This window comes from Corvus moneduloides, chromosome 2, assembly GCF_009650955.1.
Source record: "Corvus moneduloides isolate bCorMon1 chromosome 2, bCorMon1.pri, whole genome shotgun sequence".
Lineage (NCBI taxonomy): Eukaryota > Metazoa > Chordata > Aves > Passeriformes > Corvidae > Corvus > Corvus moneduloides.
In genome coordinates, this window is record NC_045477.1 from 95,536,927 (window position 1) to 95,563,987 (window position 27,061).

At 41.0% G+C, this 27,061-nt stretch overlaps 2 protein-coding genes across 5 annotated transcripts in view; one reads left to right on the forward strand and one right to left on the reverse strand.

The window, feature by feature from the left end:
- Positions 1–4,987, forward strand: part of LOC116440106 (opsin-3-like) — an 89,456-nt gene extending 84,469 nt beyond the window's left edge. Inside the window, exon 5 of one of the 2 annotated variants that reach the window (XM_032100437.1) lies at positions 69–1,365. In XM_032100437.1, coding sequence (XP_031956328.1) covers positions 69–107 — 39 coding nt within the window. In that variant the 3' untranslated portion in view covers positions 108–1,365. Of the gene's footprint in view, positions 1–68 lie in introns of both variants that reach the window. The other variant, XM_032100435.1, reaches the window with a different exon arrangement.
- Positions 1–27,061, reverse strand: part of ST6GAL2 (ST6 beta-galactoside alpha-2,6-sialyltransferase 2) — a 174,008-nt gene that overhangs the window by 2,705 nt on the left and 144,242 nt on the right. For all 3 annotated transcript variants that reach the window (XM_032100433.1, XM_032100434.1, XM_032100432.1), the window contains 4 exons: positions 17,661–18,663; positions 13,592–13,689; positions 10,397–10,498; positions 9,169–9,343 (listed from right to left, as the gene is read on the reverse strand). In XM_032100433.1, the coding sequence (XP_031956324.1) occupies positions 9,169–9,343; positions 10,397–10,498; positions 13,592–13,689; positions 17,661–18,606 (1,321 nt within the window). In that variant the 5' untranslated portion in view covers positions 18,607–18,663. The remainder of the gene's footprint in view (positions 1–9,168; positions 9,344–10,396; positions 10,499–13,591; positions 13,690–17,660; positions 18,664–27,061) is intronic.

Consider the following 27,061-nt stretch of genomic DNA (forward strand, 5'->3'; position numbering starts at 1 on the left):
TTGCAATGTTAGTCTTTCTTAGTCTGAAATTGAACCAATTCCACTTTTCCCATCCACTTGCTTCTAAGGAGGAAGACCTGGCCAAATACACGCAGAAGGGCACATAAAGAAACATCATCCATGTAGTGGTGGCACAGAAGCCCACAACTTCAGACAATTCTGTGAAGAGTCTCATGGAGAGATACCAAAGATGAACTCCTAGAGCAGTGTTGTCATAAGGAAAAGCCCCTGACCACCTCCTGCTCAGCAAGGAGTAATCTACAAAACGCCGACCCATTTTTTTCTGCCATGTGCCAATGGCACACTATCATCAGCACCGGCAATTGTGGTCTTTATAGCCTTGAAACAAGAGAAATATTGCTATTGCAGCCTCATACTTTCAGATGGACTAATACCAGATAATGATCAACAACATTGCCTTAACTACAATACTTTCACATCAATCACAGCTCCTGGAAGCCTTTTCTTCTTCACAAGGTCATACAAAAGGAAAGTGACATGAAGGAAGTTTTCGACGCCATTTATTTTTTTAAAGATTTCACTTAAAAAATAAATTTGTGTAGAAAATGTATTGAGGCACTTGTAGCACTACTGGTATCCCTATCTGTTGAGTAGGACTGTCAGCTCTCAGAGGAGGTAGCTGAGTAACTCTGCTCACTTGGCACTTACAGATGAGAACTGATACAAGTGTTGCTTGGGGTTTTTTTCCTGCACAACAGCTTTGGCATCATCAAAGGTGTTTTGGGTAGATCTCAGAAGTGAAATGAATTAACATAAAAAATTATTTTGGTTTGTTAATTAAGCAAAGCCATTTTCTGAAGTTTAATTTACAGTTTGGGAATGCAAAGATTTCAATGGCTTGCAAATGAAAAGAACCCCATGTTCTCCCTGCTGTGTATCATTAGATTATCAAAATGACTTTTCCCTGCCTGATGTGTGAAGTAACTGAAAACCAATTACTTCTGTGATTAAATTTTCTTTTATCATAAAGGTTCTGAAAATATAATTGTTCTACAGCTTTACACTCTACAGAATCTATAGTCTTAGAAAAGCTAAGCATATCAATTCTGAAGTTCACAAATTTGAGTGAACTTTAGTCTTAAGCAGCCAGAAACACATATTCATGGTGAAAAAATATTTAATCCCTAATTGGACAAAAAGTACAAGCTTAATAAACCAAGTTTCCTTGCCTTGAAGATGTTATAGAGATGCTCTGAATTGTAATCTGCCAAGCAGCTATGTCTAGAATTGTTCGGTTTTTTGTTGTTTTAGTTTTACAAATGCTTTCGTCAGCTTTTCCACTGCCAACCTCCTTCCTCCACTGATGGAGAGCCCACCTGCCATTCCAAGGTAACCGTTATCCAGCTGGATCAGAGAGCGGATGGTGGAAACCTGTGCAATAATGAACCACATCCAGAAACAGACAGTAAAATCACTTCTCTCCTGTGCTCAGAGCCAAGCCTGGAGCCAATTTCAAAAGCTATACCACCAACGTCTTAGGAAAACTGGCTCTGATGGAAAGTAGAAGCCTTAACCAAAGTGTGTTTTATTTCACTGCCACATTACCAAGACAACTATAAAAGTAATAAAGGAAGTTGCCATTTGTGGGATAGGAGAACTGTCCAGAACAAAAATTGTGACCTTTAATATCAGAAAAATAGCCAATTAACGGCCAGGTATGGTTCAACCATGATAAAATTTTAAGCAATATCATTGACTTTCCTGTAAATTAGTTAATGGAGGACTTAGAAGTGGTAAGTTTTAGTTTTTAGTTATCGGTGGTTCAATGTCCTCCAGAATCAATCTAAAAGGCACACTGGGCTATCTGGTTCTTTACCTTTCCTGCCTGGTTCCATCCACACCACGTCTTGGCATTTCAGTCTAGATTGCTCACAAATAACCATACCTTCTACTCACATTTTTTTTCATGCTGGACAATGATGTTTGGCAGGAGGAAAGACAGTGACTTGGCAGACTATTTTTTGAGCAGTAACAGCTTATTTATAGCACATTCTTGTGTTGAAGTCTGAAAGATGAGCTACAACAACAAGCAGAGATTACCATGTACAGAACTCCCTGCACTAGAGGCTTATCTGTCCTGGTGGAATCAGGAGCACCCCTGATACTTCCAGACCTTGTGCATATGTCAAATAATTACTTAATGTGCCTCTGGTGCAATTACCCACACCTGAGATAGTTATCAGAGGCTCCTTTGCTGTCAGGAGAAGAAAGTGAGCACTTTTAGGAAGCAGTACATGTCTAATGGATCATACAAGCCATTTCCCAGAAGTTCCTGGTTTTTTTCTGTTGGCTGTAGGGGAAGTCTGAGTGACAGCATGGATAGTGTACTCCCAGTATGGGATAAAAATTTCACATGTTTAGGGCACTATGGGGCTCACAGCAATATTTAAGAGGTACCTATTTTTTGCTCTAATAAGTCTGAGGGTGACTAACACAAATCCAGACCTGCACTGGAAACAGCTGAAGTTAGGACACACAAGTTCTGCTTTCTAACTGACCCAGACACGGACCATAAACATAGAGCAATTTTATGTGCAAGGATTAAGCTGAAGTGAGATGTTTTGGTTTTTTTTTTTTCCTCCAGAATTCATAATATTAAGGTACGGGAATGGGAGTAAAAGCAGAGAATTACAAAGTATTTAGGGAAGACCAGTAGACATGCACAATTTAAGAAAATGTAAAACCTGAAAGGGAAAGCCTATAGGCTGTGTATAGCATCTAAACATCAAAAAGCTTTTTAGAGCTTAAATATCCAATCCGTATTTCACATTAAGGAAAAAGTCAGGGTATCCAGCCTGATTTTAGCTTTGACAAACATAACTGGTGCTACCATGCATTCCAAACCACAACCAAAGATAATTCTGCATAGGCCACTCTAATCTACTTCCAACACCCTTGCTGGATTTTCCAAAGTCCCGTTTGAATTACAACTGTAAAAATGGAAAAATGCAAAATAATTCTGCCTGTAGTATGGTAGAATATTCAAAGGTGTGCTTTGTGAATGTTTTATAGTTGAATGGCAATGTTCATGAACACCCAACTGGACACCAAAAAAAAAAGTTAAAAAAAGAATTGCAAGCATAGAATACTCTTTTAAAAATACTATAAAAGATATTATTCCAAAGAAATTATGTGGCTGTAAGAGAAACAGTCAAATGCAACTTTGTTATAACAGTACAATAGTAGATGCTAAAACAGTTAAAGTGTTTTGAAATATTATATATTAGTATTTCAAAATCCTTAGAAAAGTGTGTTATCTCTTCTTGGCTTTTTGGTTAAGATCAAGTGTAGTATAGTACTTTTATTTTTTTCTATTTGGCAAATATCTATGGTGTTAGGAAGTGTTGGGTATAGTTAAAATCAGTCCAATTGGCACAAACAAACCTAGCTTTTACAATCTGCACTGAGAACATTAAAACCAGTTATATGAAGATTAAATTCCTTGCATGGATGGTTTTTACAAATGAACATGTACTATGGATTCTAATCAAAAAAATGTTTTTTCTATTTGTTCCTGGCAATTTGAGTAATTCCAAAGGTTTTAATTTTCCAACATGAATACTGCATGGTATGATTAAGCTTTGTGGTTAGCACTCTAATTTAAAAAAGAATGTTTTCTAGTTTACAAATAAATAAAATAGAGTTTAATATACCTGAATCAACAGATGCTGTACGAAAGCATCTAGAATTATAAGTGTAACTCAAACATTTATCAAGAACACTGAATCATTTTAACATAATGTAAAAGATGCTGCAAACATTTAAATAGACATAATCTGATTATTATACTCATAATGTCTCATTTCACACACATCGTAAATTCAGCTACAGAAAATAATTTAGCAAGATATACTAGTAAGTTCGTGTTTGATAATCTGTGTACTTAAAAGTATTACAAATAAGCATAAAGCATTTAGAATATATAGTTTTCTATATGATAGTCTACTACTGTAGTCTCTCTTGATTGGATTACAGATACCACTGGAAGCTCCTTGAAACTGGGCAAAGTGTGCCTCAGTTAATCTTTGGAACATGCAGTAAAAGTAGTTCTGGCTTTTTAAAGCACTTTGTTTCTAAAAAGCCGTTCTTTTACCTCGTTTAGTTCATGAACTATGTGAGAAATACTAACCACAAGAAGACCAAATTATTTATCAAGGAATTGTCACCAAATGGCCCTGTGCCTAAGCTTAATAATTTGTGCAATACTTGTCATCTTTGATGTATAGATACTAGCATTATATAGTAGACCTAGAAAATGACATATTTATAACTTGGTGAATGCAAAAAGCTCTACATTAATCACAGTAATATATTCTGTAATATGAGCATGGACTGGAAAATACTGACCAGAAATATAATGTAATTCTAAATGTATTATTTAATTTTGGGTGATACACTAGAATAATAAAGATTTTTTTGATGTGATTTAAGGGGAAAGTTTGCTCTTTTATGTCTGCATATTGGGAAGTGGGAGATACTAAAATTTCAGTGTGCTTTTTATTAGAGTAAGAATAATTTGAAGCTTCTGTATTGGAGGTATTATTTATTTGTGTGCTAATACTTGAACAACACTGAGCTGGAAAGAGCGCGCATTATTCTGTTCCTGTACCAACTGCTGGCAGAACAGCTGAAAAACAGCAATAAAGGCAACTCTTGAAATGTCTAATTGTTTCTTTCAGTTCATGAAAGCGCATTTTTTTCTAAGAGCTGGAGATCAGCTGCATACTTCTATGCAACATGCTCTCCGAAGCCATTTTAAATTTGAGCTCTTTGTCGTACAACGACCTGCTAATGTTGCAGTATAATGATAGCCTTGCTTGTACTATTGTCTTGATGCATGCAAATGAAGATAAAAATAATGTTACTAACTATTAATGATGCATAACTGTTAAAACTGTAATGTCAACTGTAAAGCCTCAAACAGCATTTCCCTTCTCCCAGTAATAAAGTACTCTGGGCTTAGTTATTTTGTGTTCAGTGGATTGTATGTTATGCTAAAATTTCCAGCACATAGCAAAACTACCACCTACACAGACAACCTAAAATGTAAGAATCTACACAGTTCATGTTTTGATTTGAGAGTAAAAAAAACCCAAAACAACCCAAAGTACTGGAGTCACAGCTTTCAGATAGCTTTTAAAAGATAGAAGTCACTGCTCTATAAGAGTATATAAATGTGAATTTCAATTAAAGTCACCTCTCAAGAGGTAAATTAGCAAAGTGTACTGATGGACTGTGGTAAGTAGGAATTTATAGAAAATCCACTAAGTAAACAGTGAACAGGAGAAAACTCTCCACAGAAAAGCCTTTATATAATCTTGACATTATTAAAAAGCCCCCAAACTTCCGAATGCTAATGTACCATCCCATCCAGTGAACACAGAATGCTGTTCTTGAGATACTCAGCAGTTTTACTCTTGGTCTTCAGATGACAAAAATTTAAGGTCAGAATAGGCTGTTCACATTGGCTACCAAAGATGGTACAGGAACAGTCTTTTCTTACAGCAGAATGGTAACAAGCAGAGACTGACACTTTATATACTATCAGATTCAATAAAAACCTGAAATTTGTTATGTACAGAAAGAGGGGAGGAAGACTGAGTTAATATTTTACAGTGAAAGACTTATTAACAGGTGACTTACTTCTGTTGCCAAAGGGTAGGACAAATCTTTCCCTAGGAACAGTGCTAATTTAGGATTTGCCCGTGGAATCCAAATCTGAGGTTTGGTGGTTGGATGCTTATATGTCTTCTGAGAAAAATGGCATAGATCCAAGTCCAAGATGAGATGTAAACATATCAATACTCATTTAGCAAACTTATATTTCAGCCAAATGTGAACCAACAACTTTAACTGTGAAAAGCCACCATGGCAATTGCCTAATGCTAATGCAAGATGATGAGAATACTGTGCAGATTTGTTTAGAAGCATGAAGGCAGCAGCTGCAAAAATGATGCAAAAATATGAAGGAATGGCTTCTCAAAGCTCTTATAAGGATTAAAATAGGAATATAAAGAGTAAGTGATTTAAAATGAGGAGGGACATTAGCTAGGCTATGACATGCCGCATAAGGCAAAGTTACAAGCCAGGGAAAGTCCATGGTGGTGTCTCTGGAAACAAACCAAAAACGACCCCCAGATTAAAATCAAAAGGTTGGTTTACCCTGTTGGACCTTTACCCACGAACTATCCCCCCCTCAACCAATCCTGCTCTCCCCATCCTCTCTTCTCCCCTCTACAGCTGGGACATGCACTGTGCTTCCCTCACCCCAGCCACCAGCTGTCAAATGTTACTGCCTCTCCTCAGCACCACTGAGCTGGTGCAGAGCTGACGTAGCAGGGTTTTAAGGAGGCAGGGACTCCAGACAGAATTAATGCAGATATAGAGCACCCCATACCCCAAAGGAAGTGCAAAAACCATTATTTTCCCTAACTCCAGTGCAGTGAAAAAAACAGGAGAAAAGTTCTACCTCTCGTCTCTCTCATTCCTCTAAAATCAAAGCACATGAGACTACCTCTTCCCCACTGGCCCCCTTTCTGAGAGATTTAATAATATTGTGACTTAAGTACTGTAATACAGTTATTAACGATGTTAAAAGATTCCCCTGACATCAGTCACTGTGATAGGATGCTGACTCATTGCTGCAGAAGAACACCGTGAGGACACATTCCACCAACATCCTCCCTTTGGGAAGCTTCAGTTTCTTATAAATAGTGCTAAGAGGCAGAAATAGATACAATTGTCAGGTGAAAAATATAATTACTGAAGAAACTGTGTAAGACCATGCTAAAACATTCTTGACACTTGTGAAAGGAAACATTCTTATGTTTCCATGTTTTAATTTATACATTTATCCAGTTTTGCAAACCGGGCCTACCGAAGGCCAAAAAGCTCAAAACAAAAGTGCCTCACTTGACACAGAATCATTTTTTTATCATTTTTCTATATGATTAGAATCATCATGGTCCATGCTAGAAATTGCTTAGATTCAGAAATATAATATATCTCAGTGAAAATTCAGACCCTGTATTTAACAACGGCCGATTTTCCTTCATATAGCTGTTTTAAGCACAATGGCATTTAGTAGTGTCATAAAAATAATTCAATATATTATTTTCTCTTCTTGAAATAAAGATACTCATATTTTATGATGGCCATCACTTACTCAATCTTTCTACTAATTCTATAGGAAATAATTTTATAGATTTTATAAGAATCAGGCAGAAGCTCAATATTCAGGATACCTCTTTCATACAGGTGCACTCAGTTGTGTCTGTCAGCTTCAGTTCCAACAGGATTATTTGACCTGAAGACCAACATGACTTTTCAGATTTCTGCCAAGCTGCATTATATTTTTATGCTTTATCTTGCTCTTTATGTCCCTGACAATATGCAGTTGCTGTTTCTGGGCTACCTCTGTATTTAGATGATGTTACATGTGCAATGCATAGGCATTAATTCAATAAGGTTACCAAAACAGGAAGACTCTCCATAGTAAAATAATTAAAATACATCAGAACAGTAGCTAGTTATGAAATGAGGTGGATATGACATCCAATAAGCTTGTCTTACTACCTTGTTTTTTTTAAAGTGAGTAACAGCATACCAAAAGCACTGCTCCTTGGAAAAGAACAATATAAATAAAATTCCCACTCGAGGAGAAGGCAGCATATTTGCATCTGTACACAGAATATATTTATCTGTACAGCTTTTGTTGTTAAAATTTTGCTTGTTTAATGGTTGATATTTTCAAAGCTTTCTCTGCTTGAAGGATATTTTTTTGTCACTAACATTCAGATTTGGGATTGAAGATTGCTGTTCTATTCTCATAGTGAAATTAATTCCATTTCTTCAAAGAAAGCTTTTGAAGTGTTTTTTATGTATGGTGAAAGTACAGATTGACAGCACAATGATCCTCTTCACTATTCTTACAATGAGCAGCTGTTAACCTATTTTTATCAACAACTTCATTGCTACAAGAAACACTTTTGCAAAATGTGAATGCAGCTGGTGAGATCATTCCACATGAGCTGTCTTCTCCCTGTGAATTTTTACAAGCAGGTTTCAAAAATATCTCACTTCAAGAAGTAACCAGCTACCAAGCCCCCCTCATACAACAAACAAGGCCTCCTTTATTTTCCACTCATGTTCCAGGTATGCATAACCCACTCAAGGCATAGATGGGCATCTCCCAGACACCTTTATGTCATGCCTCTGGGAGCTTCTGCACCCTCTCTCAGGCCTTTGGTGTGCTCCACAGTATCCTAGGATGCCACTACTGCATATAGAACCCAAGATAAATGCTCAAAACTGGTTTTCCCATATCAGATGCAATCTCAGGTGTCTTTGCTTTCAGATTCAGATACAAAGAAAAAAACCAAACCATTTTCTGACTGCAGCAAATACCTAGAACAATATCACAATGTCAGTGAGGAAAGGATGGAGTTTCCAAAGTGGAAGATGGTATTTGAAGCTCTACTGCCCTGAGTCCAGAAGTGATGACCCTGACTCAGCCTTGCCACTCTGACTACTTGCATCCTTTAGACACTCACAGTCAACACCTGTTGTACATCAGATAAGTTGTTCTGCTGTATGAATTGTGGGCACAGTGCCAAATTATCCCCCAAGAAATACTAAGGAAGGACCAAAAAATGCAGTGAAACACTCTTGCTTCCAGTGAAAAAGAGAAGCGCTCAGACTGAGCACTGGAAGCCCTTGGCCTATGTAGGCAATACAGCTCAGCCTGCCACTGATTGCATCCTGTCTTTATGATTTGCTATTTGCTTTCACTTGTTGTCTGAGGATTCTCTGCTCTATGATCCCAACGAGGAACTTCAGAATTAAGTAGGTCCTCAACAGATAAATTAATGTGGAATAATACAATTCTCTCATATATATATATATATATATGTATGCTTTACATATATGGTATGCATACTATGGATGTGAACAGCAAGAAAGCAGAACATCAAATTCACTCAACTATTTTCTAGTTCTCATACTGTGTGTTTTTGCTAGTCACTGTTTCTGTATAGAGCACCAAGAACAAACAGTACATATGTATGGATTCAATCCTCATGCGATGTATACGTTTAAATTTTTGTTTTAATCTAACATGTCTGCTGGGACCATCTTTGATACACCTACCAATAAACCCTGAAGAAGGAGGGTTGGGCTGTATCTTCTCTTTAGTGTTCTCCTGAATGATGTCCCAGAGCTGCCATATAAACTTTGGATGGAGGATGTAGAATGGCTGGGTTGGATTCTTCCTGCGATGCTGTACGTAGGGAGTGAACAGATTGTAGTCTGGCTTCTTATACCACTGGGAGGAAAAAAGTCAGATGTTTTTTAATAGTATCAAACTACATGTACAACAGCATAAACTGGCTTCATTTGGGTTCTGCAGAACAGAAGCAAAGGTAGCAAAGCAGCCTGCACTGGTGGATGCTTCTGCTAGAAAGGCATTCCTTACTGTGGGCTATTCTGTTTCCTTTCTTCATACAGAGACTCCCAATATGTAACTGACGGCTGTGGGATGAGCCAAGACACTTTTCCCCTCACAGATCCACATTAAAGAAGAGGTTCAAAGAGCTTTGACATGATATCTGGGCCTGGGGGTGAGTCTTCCTCTGAAAGCATCCCTGTCCCTGACGGAGGCAGCAGCAGCACATGACGCAGGCTGATGGCAGCCTGCGTAGGAAGCAGGCAGCCTCTGGCATCTGTTGCTAAGGGAGTTCAGCAGATGAAGGCTTACTTTCTACTTTGCAGCTTGCTCAGCTCCAAGCTCCCTGTGCCAAAAGCCATCAGAGCGACTTGTCTACTGGAGCTGCAGCAACAGCCGAAGTACAGACTCCCCCAGTGACAACCAGATGGACATCTGCTGCTCTCAGTGAGGGGGTGGATGGTGGGGCACAGATGGCTGTGGAGCAGTGGACATAAAGGGAAATGGGGAAGGCACCCAGAGAGATTTTCACTAGGATGTTGTGTTTTGTTTGGGAAGGCAGAGGGGAAGATGGGGAAAAATTGATGCAATTTTTCACCTTTCCTGATAAAACCTCCTTCTGAAATATAACAATGTTCCCTCCTTGGCAAGCACAGAGAAAACTCATTGTTATGTGAAAATAGCAGTGTTTTATAAAACAAACACCATCATTCATCTATCCTAGCATCTCAGTCCATTCCAGTATAAATGCTGGCTACTAAAAAGTTTTTGACCAATAAACAAATTTAGACCAATTACTATAGACATAGCATTCTCCACTGAATGAACCTGGGGTTCATTGTGAAAAGGGAGAACCAGAAGATTAAAGTAGTTAATTAATTTTCTCCAGTACTTTCAACTAATTGGGAAGAAAGGTCTAAGTGGATATCTTACCACATTCAGATTTGCAGAGTAAGGAGCAGGATCCCAGGCTACTAAGATAACATCTTTATACAAGGAGCTGTCGACAAAGTGATGGTTTGGATTGGTGAGAATCTGCAAACACAGATGCAAAGAATTGCACAGCATTAAAAGCAAGTGTGATCCAGAAAAATGACAAAATCCTTCTCTCAAGTGAACAGTCCTACCCACACTGCTGTTTGTTATGCTTTAGTTCTGGTTGATTTTAAGCATCTTGTTTTGTTAAAAAAATATACAAAAAAAGCTTAGCCATAAACAGCACTCATGACAGTTTGAAGTAGCAGTATGCTGAATTATTCTCCATCTGTGAGGGATGCGATGGGACCACTTGAGATGCTGCGTAATTGTGTATCAACATTACCGTGTATTCCGGAACTTGAAAACGAAAGCTACAGTATTTCAGATTGCCTGTGGGATCCTCTTGGACACAGAGCAGCTTTCTTTGAAGGGCTAGAGCCCCCAAGGGTAATGTCTTTCCCTGCCACCCATCCCCAAACACTTTTTTCGTGGCTTTCTCATTTCAACAACAAGTCAGTCTCATTTCAATCCAAAAATGCAAATTAGACCATGACTGTACAAATTGGTATACCTAGAAAAACAATTCCAACAACAGGCAAGTAACAGGGCTATTTTTGAATTAGCTGTCATTTTGCTCTAATCTATTGCTCTCATATGACTCCTTCCTGCATCTCCCAGTAATTTTCCTGATCCTCCCACCACACTGGGACCCTCCATGTCTAACTAGATCTCTTTGATTCCTGGTGCATCCAATGTCAGGCAGGTTCAGCATAGGTCAAAACAGCATGAGTTTTGTTCCAGCTGTTAAAATAATCAACATTCCAGACAAATAAATTCATAGCAATTTTCATTTCCCTTTAGGATCCAATGAGCCATATTTGATTATGCATATTTTTCTTCAGAAAAATAATATTGTTGCCATAGCAATATTCTTCCTACCATAAACATTGAGTTTAATGACTTCCATCAGCCTTCTACAGTAAGAACAAAATTAGTCATACTGCTATCAGCATCCCCAACTTCATTTCTCAGAGCAATTTTCACCTCAGAATGTAAACTCCTTTTTTGAGTATACACAGTGAATTGACCAAAAGGTCACGATTTTAAAAGCTTGGTTCCACAGTTACCACACAAAGGAGCTCTTACTTGCCTTTCAGTAAGCAAGAGTCCTCTGGAGGTGTTGTCCACACAAATTTTGCTCTCAGTGAGCCTGCATTCATATGTATGAGTTTTTTCTGTAATAACAATATCTTTTGCCACTGTACAGGCTTCCTTCATGTCCTTTGGGCTTTCACAGAAGAGAATAAGAAGGAAGAAGGGGCCACAGCAGCCTTTTAATGAAGTGCATGCAGGAGTTCCCAACAGTGAGGAGGGGAGGAGGGTCAGTAAACCTGTATAGGTAACCCAGCTACAGTACTGGTGGGGAAAGCAACTTCCACCAAGAGGCCTGTGCAGATTTCACTCTCAGAGAGGCAAGGCTGATTTTTCAGCAGGTGGTCAGATTATCATGGATGGCTTCTGACCTCTTTGAAGGAGCACAAAGGTGGTGGGAACAGAAAGACTTGTGAGGAAACCATGTGAGCTGACCTGGCCAGAACTTCAGCCATGCCCTCTGTTTTCTTGAGAGGTCTTATGGGGAGCAAGCCTTACACAGCGCAGAAGAGGAGACCATGAGACCCTCCATTACCAGCCCAGTGGGAACTTACTCCAGCAGCTCTTGGAGCCAGAGGACCCCTGTCTGCCCTGCATGGAGAGCAACTAATTTAGCCATTTAATCTCTCTGAATTTTCTGGGGAGCTAAAAAGGCTCAGATCATTCCCTGAGAATATTTCTCTCTTCTACAGAGAGCCTACTGAGTCTAGTAAACTATGAAGAGTTTCTAAATCTTTCTCCCGGCCCAGCTCAGGAGTTCAGGCATGGTCAATGTCAGGACATTTTGGCTAACAGTAAAATGAAGAACCATCAAAGAAAAGGAAAAAACCCCAACAAAACAAAAGAAAGTAAAATAAAATACATGAAAATCCATGTTCCCTGATACACTGATTTCAGCACTAAAGGCAGAATAAGATATTTCTGCTTTCTTCTTGCAAACAAAGGAAAGGAGGTATATTTAACCCATCTCACTTCAAAGATCTAGTCTGTTCTGCAGCCTCACAAAGACCTACAAAATGAGTGTGAAGGGAATGACAGTGAACAGACCTCTATTTGATGGCAAAGAACATGAGCTTATACACATAAAAAACACACCCACCAAGAACAGACTTTGCATGGGCAGTCACTCAAAATAGAAGGAAAAATGAACTCATAAGAATTACAGTAACTGAAAATTTTGCACTCCTTCAACAAGAATTCCTATGTGTAGAGCATGCTACATGGCAAACCATGCTCCTGGTGCTGACTAAGTAAACTCACCATTTCGGTATGTCATAAAATTTCACAGAAATTCTACTGCTGACTTTTTGTCTGTATTTCATAAAGAGGAAAGAGGTTTGGTTTGCCCAAGACTAGAATTCAGGCAATAGCATTTTTGAAATTGAAAAACTAATCTCAACCATAAGGTGTCACTGTAGCTCAAGCCACAATTATTTATTTACACCCATACATGGAAAATCCCATTTTCTCTTGTTTCCATTCAGATGAACAAACTCACCTGATGTGTAACACCCAGTGTTAAAGTTTTTTACTAGTTCTTTCCAAATCTTTAAGCAATGATGACTTGCCTAAAGTTACACAACTCAGTTCCCATTTCTTTTGCCTTCCAGCAAGGAAATAATTGGGGAACTGGAAAATATGAGAAAACAGCTTTGAGATTGCCACAGCCTGAACTTTGTGAAGATCCTGGAGGCAGTGCAGTCAAGGTCTTCTGTACTGACAGCTCTGGCGTCCTGCAGAGTCTTTACAGATCAGTTCACATGAGAAACTTCACAAACCAGTTCTCTGAGACGAGGCTATTGAGTATCTATGGCAACCACCCTATGCTGACAGCAGTGCAAACACCCCCGTAAGGGAAAACTTTCACCTTCTCTGCATCATGACTGTTGAATCACTACCTGCTCCCCTTATTACCCAACAGTTTTGCAGAGGTTACTAACTTACTGCCATATTGCACAGAAGAGACATTGACGTGAACTCAGAAAAGGAAGATCTTACCTGAGAATTAATGATCCGCATAGTTGTTTTATTTCCAACATCCTTTTCATAGCCTTGTGTAGGAGCAGAATTAAATCTCAAAACGGCATCATGAGAATCTAGGAGCACAAATGAGGGGTAACTCTTTTTTCTTAGCATACAGAACAGTAAAATAAAACCAGTTATCTAAACTAATACAAAACTTATACACATTTGTCCTAATCTGGATATTCTAAGGATGAAGAAAATTCTACTATGCACAAACAAAAATCCTCTTGCATCTGCCATATGCTATTAATATAAAAGCCGACTGGGAAAAAAGTTCAGAATCATCTATTAATTTAGCATGCAATGCTTAAACACTTCTCTTAATTGGATAGACCTAGTGTGGGAAGATTATTAGTACACTCAGTACACACAATTGCTCACTACTTCTATCACAAAATTTACAGAGAATTACTCCATGCAAAAGCATGTAAACTGCAGGGATATCTAATTGCACATTTGAATGAATAACAATGCTTAACTATAAGCTTGTGTTTCACAGTATTTTACAATACCCGAAAATCTCAGACTACCCCAAATCTATTAATCATACTGTGTTATTATCAAGCTTAGTAGAAATCTAAAAGAGCCTCTGTATGGAAGCCAGCCCACACATCTGTTCACACAAAGAAACCTGAGGATCCTTGGTAGCAAAGATCTTACAGAGTTGAACTGTCAAAGTTTCTCCACAAGCTGTTGACCTTGGAGTCATGGAGAACAGAAAGCAGCTCTAGGTCAAGTATGGGTCAAGGGTAGACACCACACACAAGCCTCCATTGGATAAGAGATAATCACCCTCCCAGTGCTTCTTTAAGGAGATCTCAAAGCCCAAAACGTGTGAAGGAGAGCAAGACATTTTATCCACTGTCCAGAAACACACAGCCCCTGTTGATAGCCTTCTATTTGGTCTGTTTTTATCCCTTCCATCGATGGAAGCTGAGAATATGATTCAGGGCAAAACAGGCGTGAAATGCCTTAACCCACAGTAGTTCGTACAGCTATTCATCTCTAGTCACTTAAAATGTGTTGTCTGTAGCTCAAAAACTGGAGGAGGCAAAAGTTACAAAGATAACCAACATGCCTCAATGGAGTCTTGGCCTAATCCTATAAAACTGGGATCTTTCATATTTTCCCCCCTTTACTCTGCGCTTCTTGTACTCCATACAGGGAAACACTGTGGCATGCAGCCAGCATCCTGATTTCAGACATTCATGTTTGCATTAACATCTCATGTCTGAAAAGAGGGATTTTGCGAGATGCTCACCAAGCCCAACTCCTCAGAACCTAAGGAGTAGAAGTTTTTTCTGTTTCCCAGGCAGGGACAGCCCTAGCCTCAACACCTAGACTTCATATGCCAAGCATCTTGATTGTGTAGGAGCTAGAGGAAATCAACAGAAGCTGCACATGCTCCACGTATTTGGAAAAAGAAAAGAAAAACAAAAGTTTGTTGTCATGAATTTAAATGAATTCATTTATTTAAATGAGTAAATTTGGACCTGTGATTGATGGCTTTTAGACAATCTGTTGACTGAGAACTGGGAACTGGATTATGAAATGAGAATTGTATGGTTTGCAGTTTAATTGAGAGACAGTGTGATGCATTTCCAACATCAGTCATGCTGGTTCTTTGCATACAGATGAAAAACTTCTCCTTCACCAAAAATGTACGACCAGGACACAGCTTAACACTGATTATAGCTGGTTTTAAGTAAACTGTTTCTAATCTTAGTACATATTTGTAGATAAGCATTTTAAAGATAAAGTTTGGGGTTTGATCACAGTTCCCTGTTACTTCCTGTGATGCCAAAATAATTTGTTCTCTCAATTAATAGCGTGATCATGATGGAAGTGTTTGCTATACTTGCACATATTTCCATGCCTACTTTCATTTGAAAACAGTCTGAAGAGTGGGGGAGAGGAGGGCAAAAGGCAGAACACAAATTAACATTTTTGCTTGTGTTTCTAATAGGAACACAGAAGAGGGAGCTAAAGGCCTATGAAGGGAAATGTCCTTTGCTGCTTCTTTTACAGGCGGTTTTTTTTTCTCTTGGGAGAATAAACCAGAGAATCACAGAATGGTTTAGGTGGGGAGGGACCATAAAGACCATCTAGTTCCAACCACGCTGCCATGGGCAGGGACACCTTCCACTAGACCAGGTTGCTCGGAACTCCATCCAACCTGGCCTTGAACACTTCCAGAGATGGGGCATTCACAATTTCTCTGGACAATCTGTTCCAGTGCCCCACCACCCTCACAGTAAAGAATTTCTTCCTAATATCTAATCTAAATCTCCTCTCTTTTAGCTTAAAATTGCTCCCCCTTGTCTACCACTGCTGTAAGCAGTCACTTGGTCCCCTACAGTCTGGGCGAAATCCTCTCCTCAGTCACAGGTATCTGCCCACAGCCTGAGAGACACAGAAACAACATTCTGTGATTCCTGGTGGCCCAATACTTCCTTGCACAACATGTATGAGATCTGAAAATTCTATGTAGGCTTTTTCCAATCCCATCTTCCTCCCTTTAGGCAGCATCAGAAGACAATTTCCCATTTAAATCCAAAGTTCTTCCATAGAAAATAGCATAAACTTCTGTGCCCAGAAGCTTCCTAAGAAAATAGGTACACACAGGAGCAAGCAGGCCCCAGGTACCATGTCAAGCACCCAAGTCCGTACCTGGGCTGCACTTGAGTGTGCAAATATGACTTGAAGCATGCTGTAATATGTAATTATGTAAATATGTCACAGTGTGCTATGGATTCTACAGTACAGCACTAATCCATACTGGTGTAAACCGGGTGTACTGGGGAACACGGACAGAAGATTGTTTCAGTCAAAGATAATATGTTGGAGAAGGTAGGAATTGCTAAGCCCTTTCACCCCGAAGATTTCTAAATCAGTGAGTCTTCCTGTGAAGTTGGAGGTTACTCTGGCTGCAGGCCAGCTGGGCACCTCTGCTGTGCTGGAAGCCTATTATAGTAGTTTGATAACCCTAGCAGCTCCAACATATCCCAGAGATTTAAAGGAAACCTATCTGTGTCAAAGAGATGATACAGTGTGGTGAGGCAAGTATTGGGATGTGAAGTCCTGGAAGATGGGGAGGATTAATGAGTGAACCTCAAAAGGTTTTTATAGAGAGCTGAAGGAGATAACTCTTCTTGTCCCAGAAACAAGTTTGAGACATACATTTCATCCTTCTTCAAACACTCTTAGCATACTGCACATGTACTACTAAAATGAAGAAATACTGAGATGTTAACACAAGTAGTAGCATTCATTTTTGAAAAGAAAAATAAAACTGACCTGGATTAGTTTTATGGCCCCACCATCCTTTTCTGAATAGCTACCACAAAGCTCTCACCTTGAGGTGGGGAATTCTGAGTGACACTGACATCTCAACACACCTGTGACCTCGCTGACTCAGTGCAGCGATGGGAAAACAGTGGGTGAAGATACTTGAACTCATTTAGATTCAGTCTCAGAAAAGAGGCCAGGGGACTTGATCTCAGTGCATGAAGCTACTCAAGGGTCTGAATTCTATATGTCTGTGAACTCTAAACATGCAAGAGGTGAAGAGGACACTACTGCTTCTTAACATGGAGAAAAATGTCTGGGACAGCCATACAACAGCAGTTTCTCATGAGCCATTGCAAAATAAAGACCAGTACAACACAGCTTTGCAGAATAAAACCTGAACATGGCTCTAATCTGCTGAAGAAATAGATGCGTGCTGCAGACAACTGTTGAATATGGCAGATCTGATGAAACCAGTGCCTCCTTCATAATACAAGCTGTAATATGATAAGAAGGCATCATTGTTTTCTTTAAATTAGATTATGACTTCAGGCCTGATTTTCCTTTCAGTTATATTGTTCTGAAAGGGAACAGCTTCACTGAAGTTCATTAGTTTACATTCATGCAACTATGGTGAGAGACAACAACCAGACTTTACAGATCTGTGCTGGAGAAGCATGAACCTTTTGAAAGATAAACCTGAACACACACATATACATACACATACACACAGGAAGAGATGCATGTCACCCACCTATTTCGTCCCCTAGAGAGGAGTTCAGTATTGCACCAGCAGACATAACTACTGCACAGCTCCCAAAGCCATGTGTATATAATTTGGCCAGTGGAATTTGGGGAACGTGCTTTTCCCATCCAAGAGAGGAGAAGGGAGCCTCCTTGCCATCTATTGTTTTCACATTCACTCTTTCTTTTAGCTCACAAAATAGCTGGTCTCCTGTCAACTTGGAGTTTCGTTTCCCCTTGAACCGCACCCCATGCTTATTGGTACTCAAATAATCTCTCATCGCCTTCTGCAGTCGAGGGTTTAGCATCTTGGAAGAGACATCCCCTTTCCAAAGCTTGTAAAGAAAGGATTTCGACATTGTGGAATACAGCCCATCCCAGTCATCAGATTCATCAAGCATCTGGCCTCTCCTATGCTTTGTGCTCCTTCTCCTCATTCTTCTCTGATGGCTCCAGTTGTTCTGTAAAATACTTCCTTTTGGATTATTCATGTCAGCCGAAATGAATTTTTCTATCTCTTGAAGGTGGTTGTGTGAATGAGGCTGACCAGCAGCAAATAAATAATCTTCATTCGCTTGGTAAAAAGCCCTTTTTGATTTTCTTCCTAACTGGGATGGAAAAAACTCATCTTCATTTCTAAAGGCCTCTTCCAATACAGTCCATTTCTTAGAATTTCCAGTCCCTGATTTAAAAGTACCTAGGAGATCCTCATTAAGAAGTACCTCATTCCCATCAATGGTTTCAGAGAATGATGGGTCATGAATGGCTCCCATGATGACTCTCTGCTTGCCCTGAAGGGGCAAAAGTCTCTTAGTTTCAATGTAAGAAAAGGAACTTGGAACTGGATCAGCAGTGTTGCTATCTGTAAAATAGATGAATATCACCAGGAAAAGCAGACCCCATGCAAAGATACCAAAGAGCATGAGTTGTTTCCATTGCTTCAAGTTAGGTTTCATGGCAATGCCTTTACCACCTCCTCTGTGCCTTGAAGTATTGGTGAAGGAAAATGAAACCTGTAAAGAACAAACACTATTAAAATTTTTTCTAAAAATAAATACAATTCAGAAATATATTAACACATATTGATAGATGGTGCAGAATTAATCTCCAAGCAGTAGCACAAAGGATTCAGTAGCAGAAACAGAACTCCAGAGCCTGCAGACACTGTAGGAGTGACACGCTTTGGCTGTAACCACACCGTGACAGCTGCTAGCTACAAAAGAAGCTGGTGGCCAGTTTCTACAGTAACACTGGATCCTGCCTTCAGGGAGATTATGCGCCTGCCTGCTTCTGCTATACCGAGTGTAGCATTAAGAGAGCAAAAGCAAAACCCATGTCTGGCTGCATGCACAGTGGTACAATATAAGCTGTCTTCTCTTTACCACTGAAAGTCCTTACGCAGCGGAACTGTGAGCAAGCCTGTCTCCAAAGGGACCAGGCAGGCAGCATCGGCTCTAAGCTGCAGCTCTCCTCTGCCCACAGCCTGGAAAGGATGGTGCTCCGTGCATATCATGAGGGGTGAAGGGGAGAGCATCACACAAGTGGGTGAGAAGGGAACTTCTTCCCCAGTTGGTAAGAACTGGCACCGTAGCAGTGGCTACATCATTTGTTGCCTAGTACCAGACCCAAGTGAGAATGACTCCTGTACCTCTGCTACAGATGCTGCATGCACACTGAAGTGGCATGAAGGAGTTGTGCACTTCACAGTTGTGCCAAGGGTTTTGTATTTTCCAAAAAGGAGGATGTGTGGCACAACTATCTAAATACATTCCTTTATGATAAGATAGAGATTTACATAAAGGGAGTGGGTAGAGAATGTCAGACCTAGACCTGAAAGTATGTGCCCTACTAATACCTGGGGGTTTTGGACTGCTTGTGCATTAGTGGAGGGATGCATGGTCCAAATGAAACAAAGTCTGACTGAGGGGGCCGTGTTCCAAGGAAAATACATAACACATTGCTAGACCATCGAGCACACTATGCCCTTACACGAACTCACTTGTTTAATCAAGTGGTGTGACTATCAGTTACAAGCCTGACTGAAGCAAATCCAGCCCTCCCCACCATAAGCCTTCCCATCCACCTCCCTTGCACCAGTCATTGTCAGCCTCACTTGCTACACTGCAGTGTAACTCAGTGTACTGATTAGTGTCAGATCACTTACCTGATCTGAATTAAAAACAAGCCAAGCCCCTTTTTCTGGAGTTTTCTTTCTAATCCATTTGTTGTAATGGACACTTAATGGCAGGACTTAAGAGCCACTTGTACCAGCCAGCTGTGATCAGCAAAGGGGAATGGGAGCAGGAGCAAGCTTGGATTTCATTACCAGCCTGCACCTCAGGAGCCACCACTTCATCACATCCAAACAGCACACACAGCTTACACGCCTCTGATAACACACTGCCTGCTCACACTGGCCATCAGGAAGGACCAAAACCACAGCTACCACACGCTATCACCTTTCTGCAAGCTGTTAAAGTACATCAAAGCTGAGTGCAAACCTTAAACTGAAGCTGTAACTAAGACTGTGTTTTCACATGAAAAAGAAGCCAGCAGTAACACCAGTATAAGATGTTCCCTTCTCTGTCCCTTGTTCCTGCACTGTGCCTCTGCTGCTGCCAACACCCCCGTGTATGGAACAGATACAGCAGGGGAATTACATGTTAGGGGTTACTTTTGTTTTAGTTTTGTTGGGGTTTTTTTCTAACTGGCTCAGCCCCTTTATCCACTTCAGTGTGGTCACACATCCAGTTGTTTCAGCACAAATGGGGAAATCGCCTACCACAATGCAGAGGCGAGAACAAACCGCAGGTGGTATTAGCAGAGAGACTTCAGGCTGTGTTTCTGCTGACCTCCTGAGAATGTGAGACCACACTATTACGTTTCCAAACACAGTCTATTTTAATGATCCAGACAAAGCCTAGAACATTAGACAAAGACAGTTGACTTTGGGGCTCAGTGCAGTGTCCAAACAGAGAGAGGATTCATAAAGTTACGCTTGAATGACCAAATTTCATTGCAATTTCTAATACACTGAAAAAAAAAAAATCATGGCTGTGATAACCCAGTGCTCCACATTCATTTGGCTTGGCTCACACAAACCACGTGGAAGAAACCTATTACTCCAACTGACCCATTTCCTCCTTGCACTCTGCTGCTGCAAGATTGCTCTCTGCAGTACCTCGACACTCCCACACCTTCCAATTTTAAATCACTGCAGGTGATGTCCTGTGGGAGTTGCCTTACAGTATACGGCTGTTGTGCAAGTTAGGTCTGCCCTGAAGTTACTGCAACCTGCCCACTCATCAGTGTTCAGATGGTTCACATTTTTAAATCAGCATTCTTCACCCATCTGATCTGCTTTCATCTCTTTTTATCATTTTCCCTGATGTGTTTCCCCAGCACTTTTCAACACATGGCCTCCAAACCACTGTGTAAGTTAGTCTTTGCTCAGTCAGATGTTTCTCCTGCTGAATATACATTTCTTACAGGATCTGCAATGGAAGCATCTCGCATGATCTTTTTAACAGATAAGCTTGCAGGAAGTCAAAGTTATAAAGGAAGAGGTTACTAATATTTTCCACTGAGTCACGTAGCAAGTGCAGACACAATTTAAAGATAATCTGTAACAAAATCTTACGATTTGCTCATTTCCCCCCCCTTTTGTTATTTTATAACCACAAGTTGATAAGAAATAGAAAAGATTAGCCTTAATTCACACGTGAGACTACAAAAATTTCTAATTGTCTGTGATCATACGTGTTTGGTACAGCAGACTGCCTCAGAGTAAAAAATTAGTCAAGACTCAGTATTCAGGTTACAATCTGAAAAAGGACTGAGACACATTATTAATTATTTTCAAATTAAAGCAAACTAATATCTGCCCCCCGAAGCAGTCATGTTATGAAAGCACACTCATCTTGCTCAGCATGCACGTATAAGCATGCATATGATTACCTTCTTTGTGCAGCAAAAAAATACCCAAAAAATACCCAAAAAAAAGGCATCTGATGGTATACTTGTCAACACTGCAAGCAAAAGGAGAGGCACCAGTGGGAATAAAACCAAAAACTTTACACATTAACTACTGCAGAAGCTTATCTGCAATTCCTCGTTGCAAGTGGGGCCTCAAAAAGGATACCCAAATCTCTTGAAGACTGGAGCTATGCAGGCAAATCTCTGTGCTGCTTTAATGTTTTTTGCTCACAAGAAATGCCTTGTCCTCCAGCAGTACAGCTGAGCTGGAAGCAAATTCAAGGTCATTACTGTATTAGTTGCAAGAGGACCTCTACAACCTCACAGGATCTTAAAGGCTGTGTGTGGAAAGCTGCACTAAGTTCAGAGAAATATCGGTTTACCTTATCTCCTTCTACACTAAACATCCAGCCCTCTCCCCCTCAGCCCTTGCAGCTTCTCACACCTCGCAGTCCCTGGCTTTGAAAATGTTTGGGAGGAGAGGGCAGCCCTTTCACATGCTCCCCACCACCCTCCTGCTGGCAGCAGACCCCTCCGCTGCTCATGGGGGTATCTTCCTCTGTACCATCTGTGGATACACTTGGATTCATGCCCTGTGCTGCCTTCAGCAGCACATGTCAATTGCAAAGAGAAAAGCATTTGTGCAGGAAACCAGAAAGGACAATTGCAAAGAATTACACTGGCTAAATAAACAAAAACAGGTGGCTTCATGGGTGTAATTATTGAAGTCCACTGGATGCTTTAGGAATAAGCTTCCATGTCTTTTATCTATGCTCAACATACAGCTTTCAAACTGTTAAAGCAATTCTACACAAGTTTTTAAATTATCATCAGCATTTCTCATTGTCTCCAACTTCACCGCCCTGCTGTAACAATCCTCCCTACTTACAGACTGCTGGAGTCAAAGCTGCTGCAGAGGAGGAGCAGAGGAATAAGTCTACCCCTGGGGGAAACACCCGAGACTTAACCCAAGCCAGCTTCCTCTTCAGCAGAAGTGATAAGCCTGTCTGCCCCAGAGGCTGAAGACCTCATTTCCCTACATATCTCCTTTCTGATGGGCTCCTTCAATCATTAACTGATTTAAGTTCCAACTGCCATATGGAGAATGGCTTTTTTCCTTCCCCAGTCTGGTCATTCACACAAAAGCCCTGGAAAACATGAGGCAAGGTACAAACCAGTGAAGTGGGAAGACTTAACTTATTTGCTTAATAGAAGTATTAGCAGCAGCTATGAAAAAGAAAGGCAAACCCCAATGGTATCTTTGAGGCATCCCAGGAAATAAAGGCAATTCCCCAGTGGAAATTAAAGGCTGATTTTCCAGAAGCAGCACCCAGTTGTGGGAAATTTCATTTTGCCATGCTAAGATGCAAGAAACCAAAGAGATCCCCCTCCCTTTACAAAGCCCATTGTTTTGCAACAAGGAGCACTTTTCATTTTTCTAAAGTAGGCCTCCTGACTATTTCTTAAATGAGAAGAGATGGATAAGGGAGATTTTTTTAATTCCTTTGAAACATTCCTTCCTTTCAACACTGTCTATTGTTGAAATTAATTTGTACAGACCCTGGCAGCTCAGAGGTCAGGATGGTTCAAGTTGATGTGCTAAGATGCGCACTGTTATGTTAAACAGGGTTTTTCTTAGCTGCAGCTTTGCAGCAAAGGTCACCACAGGGTTATTTGGGGTAGCAAATGTTAGCTGTGGGCAACCATTCCCAAGGGGCTGAGAATGAGACCAAGGATTATTTGATGGAAAGCTTAGGCGGCCTGAACAGATAGCAAATGCTCCGTTAGTTTGCTTCATCTCTTAGTCAGCTAATTCCAGAGTATTAAGAAACCTCTGGCATAGGGCAAGACAGCTGGAGGCTGCATTTCCAGGGTGGGGAACACACTGGTCCTCTCATGTGGAAAGTGCCAAATTGGTTTTAGTGTTATCACATCATTTCTGTGGTGGAAGCCATACAGTAGGCAGCAACAGACAGGCAAGCCTGTGGGGAGTGGTGACTGCCAAAAGATGTATATCAGCCTGTGGATGGCCTGGGCATTTGTCTTACTGGCTGTGATTAGGCCTCCTAATTAATAAATCTCTTTTGGACAACTTCCTTGTTAGTCCCGATAAATCTGGCTCTTTCCTTCAGAGGAGTCAAGCTGCATTCAGTATTTTTTGTGGCAACTGAAGAAACTGTCTTCTGAAATAAAGAAAAAACACCCAAAGAAATCTGAAGTAGAATGGGTTTTTTTCCAATATTGCCTTTTAAACCTATATTTAATTATCTACTTAGACAAAATTCCTTGGGAGGTATTCAAATAACTAACCTGAATCACCTACTAAATGTGAGCCAGGTGTCCCAAGTCAGAGCATTTCGAAAGAGCAGTTTCAGGTTCTTGCTTCTGAGGACACAGGCAGGCAGTGTGCTTGTTCTTAGGTCCTCTGATAAAACCTAGGATTTCAAGTTAAAGGGGGTGGGAGTGAAGCAACCCTTTTTTTTTTTTTTTAACTTGTTTTTACTAATGACCCATTTCCAGGAGCTTAGGCTGTAAGTAAATTGCCAAATATAGTGAAACTTGCAGTAAAACTCACTCAAGCTGGCAACCTGGAAGCTGGAGAAATGCTCAGTGGAGCTTCTACCAAGGAACGTGTCCTAGATTATTCTGTAGGAGCATAGGGGCTTAGATGCATCAGTCTCTGGGGCTTAGTGGAAGGTCAAAGGTATCTTCTGTGCATCTGATACCTAGTCTCCATGCTCCATCATCACGTTCAAGCTTCCTGGCACTGAAGCCAGCTATCACTTTCCCACAGCCCACAGACCACGTACAGGTTGTCCAAGTGTGGGCTGACAGGAGGGAAGTAAAAATAGCCATACCAGCTCTTAGCCTTCACATGCAGACTTTCCCACCACCAGTGGAAATGTTTAATGTGACAACAATGGTCAGGGAGAACCTGGTTTCCCAGTGACTGACTGCATCTCATAGGTCAACCTCCACCTACCCAACCTGCAGCAGCTTTTCTCAGGAGCCGTGAGAGCAGCTCTCACTCTGACATGCCCTGAGATTCACCACTCTAGCCAGGATTTCCTCACAAATTTCACGTCAGGGGAGACAGCTGAACCTCTTTGGCTTTTCCAGACTGGTTATGAGCTGACCACAGTCTTGTTATTCTAACTGAGGGTTTCTATAGAAATGTACTACATATCACTCCATATGAAATTCAGTACAACCTCAGCGTAAATCACTTCCAGGCACTTTAATCAAAAATACAAAGGGGCTGAAGTGTCACACAGTTGTGTGAAGCCAAGCAGTTTTCACAGCATAACTCAAATCACCCCCCACAGCCTCTCAAGGAGCTCCTCACTGAGCCACATACTACCTGCACTCAGCCTTATCTACTTCTGACTTCTTTTTTTGCTATTTGCTCTTGCCACACCTTTGCTGTGTCCTGGCTCTGTTCACAGCAAGTTGCAAAGGTTCAAGGCTGCTTCAAGTTGCTGCGAATGCCAGCGGAGCTTGGCTCCGCCATGGGACATGTGTGCAGAAATCACCACTGGGGCCACAGTCCCCAGCATGCCCTCACGCACAGTAAAGAAGCACATGAAACATCTTTACTGCCCTTGCAGATCTACCAGCTGGGTGTTTTGGATGTGTTTTGGTCATATTTCAGCTGCCACAGCACTGTCTCTTGATCCAAACTGCAGGGGAAAAAAATCCACTTGTATCTACATCAATTTAAAACCACTGCAAATATCCAAAGACAGTGCAAGTCACTTTTCCAAAGTGAAATTCAGTATGCCCCTGCATAGTCATGGAGGGATCTAGGTTTGCACAAACACCATCCCAGCAGGCTCCACTCTTACACCTCAGTAGTTCCTCCACAGATCAAACCACAGAGCCACACGAGGTTTTTCTGTGCTACCTTTGTGCAGCTCTCCTCCCTCTCACAGACTGCAGGTTGCAGGGGAACGGCAGTTGTTCCCAGGGGATCTGACCACCATGAAGGTCCTAGGAAGCTGAATGCTGTGCAGACTGAAACATCAAGCTGGCTGGAGATAAAAGCCAGGTGTAGAAACGAGGTGATCAGACTGATGGCCATCACTTACTTGCGCATCCTCCGCTCACACATAACCACATTATTAAGGTATTTAGTTTTATTGCTGCAGCGAGATCAGTGAGGAAGAAGTGAGTTGAACACCAACACAGAGGAAGAAGCAGAGGCTGGGGGAGGCTGGGGCACTGGGCCAGGAGAGAAGGAAGTCTGGCTTTAGGGCAGCACAGAGGGCAGGAAGGCAGAAAAGACTGAAAATAAACTATGCCCATAGTGCTGGTGGAGTAGCAAAACAACACCTGCCAGAGGCAGTGACACCTCAGCACCACAGGGATGAGAACTGGAAGCAAAAACTTCCTTCCACTAGAAAGATCACATCCTTCCCTTTGGGGAAGCACAATGAGAGCCTTGCTACTGCTGAGGGAAGGCTCCACCTGAGCATCCTACTCTATTCCTCCCAAGATGGGAAAGAGACCACCATTTTCCTTCAGCAGATGGGAAGCCTGGGTGAGCAGCAGGAACCACGCTGTGTCTTTTCCCCTTATTCTGGACAGCCAGTCCCAGGTCCATGTGCTGCTTCCTGCCACCACTGTGACTGGGGAAGGGGACGCTGGAGCACTGACCCTGGCCCTTGCAGGTGGAGCATAGCCCTTGCACCAGGGCACTTTTGGACTGATCTTTGCAATGGATCAGCACCCAAAAGAGTTGCACATATTTTCCCCCGTGAATGTTACTTCACACGCCATGCAGGGATGCTCCACAATACAGGCACGGATGGTGCCTGAGGACACACAACACAAGCAGGAGTTTATGCCCGTCTTCGGCACAGCCTGGCTTTCTGTGGGACTTATTATTTCCCACCCACATAATGAGGTTTTAATCCCATTCCCCCCAGCAAAAGCAGAGTTCAGGAGCAGCTTGTGCTTATGTTCTGTTTTCATGTGTAACTGAACAGGATGGCAGGAACCTCTTAATGCCCCAAAACAAGACAGAGAGGCGCAGAGAAGTGGATAATACTACTCTATATAGTGTCGAATAAAACAGAAGAAAAAAATCCAGCCAACAGACATAACTGCATTTGGTTCTCCTCCCTCATTTTAAGGGGCAGCTTTTGATACCATACTTGCAAAAACACGTAATTCAAAAAAGGAAGGAAGTGCTTTGAGGGTTTTTATTTAAAGCTTGACAGGATAAACGAATCACAGTCTCATTAAATCACACAAATCTCAGGCTGCACACAAGACTAAACCACGAGAAATAGGACGTTACAAATCCTCATGCAGTTCTACACTTCCAGTACAACAGCTCATTTTATTTCTGCTCTTGGCAAGGTTAGAATAAAAGGCTTCTTTTCTTTGCTCCATAAATGTTTTTAGATGCTATATTACTTGAACTTAACACAG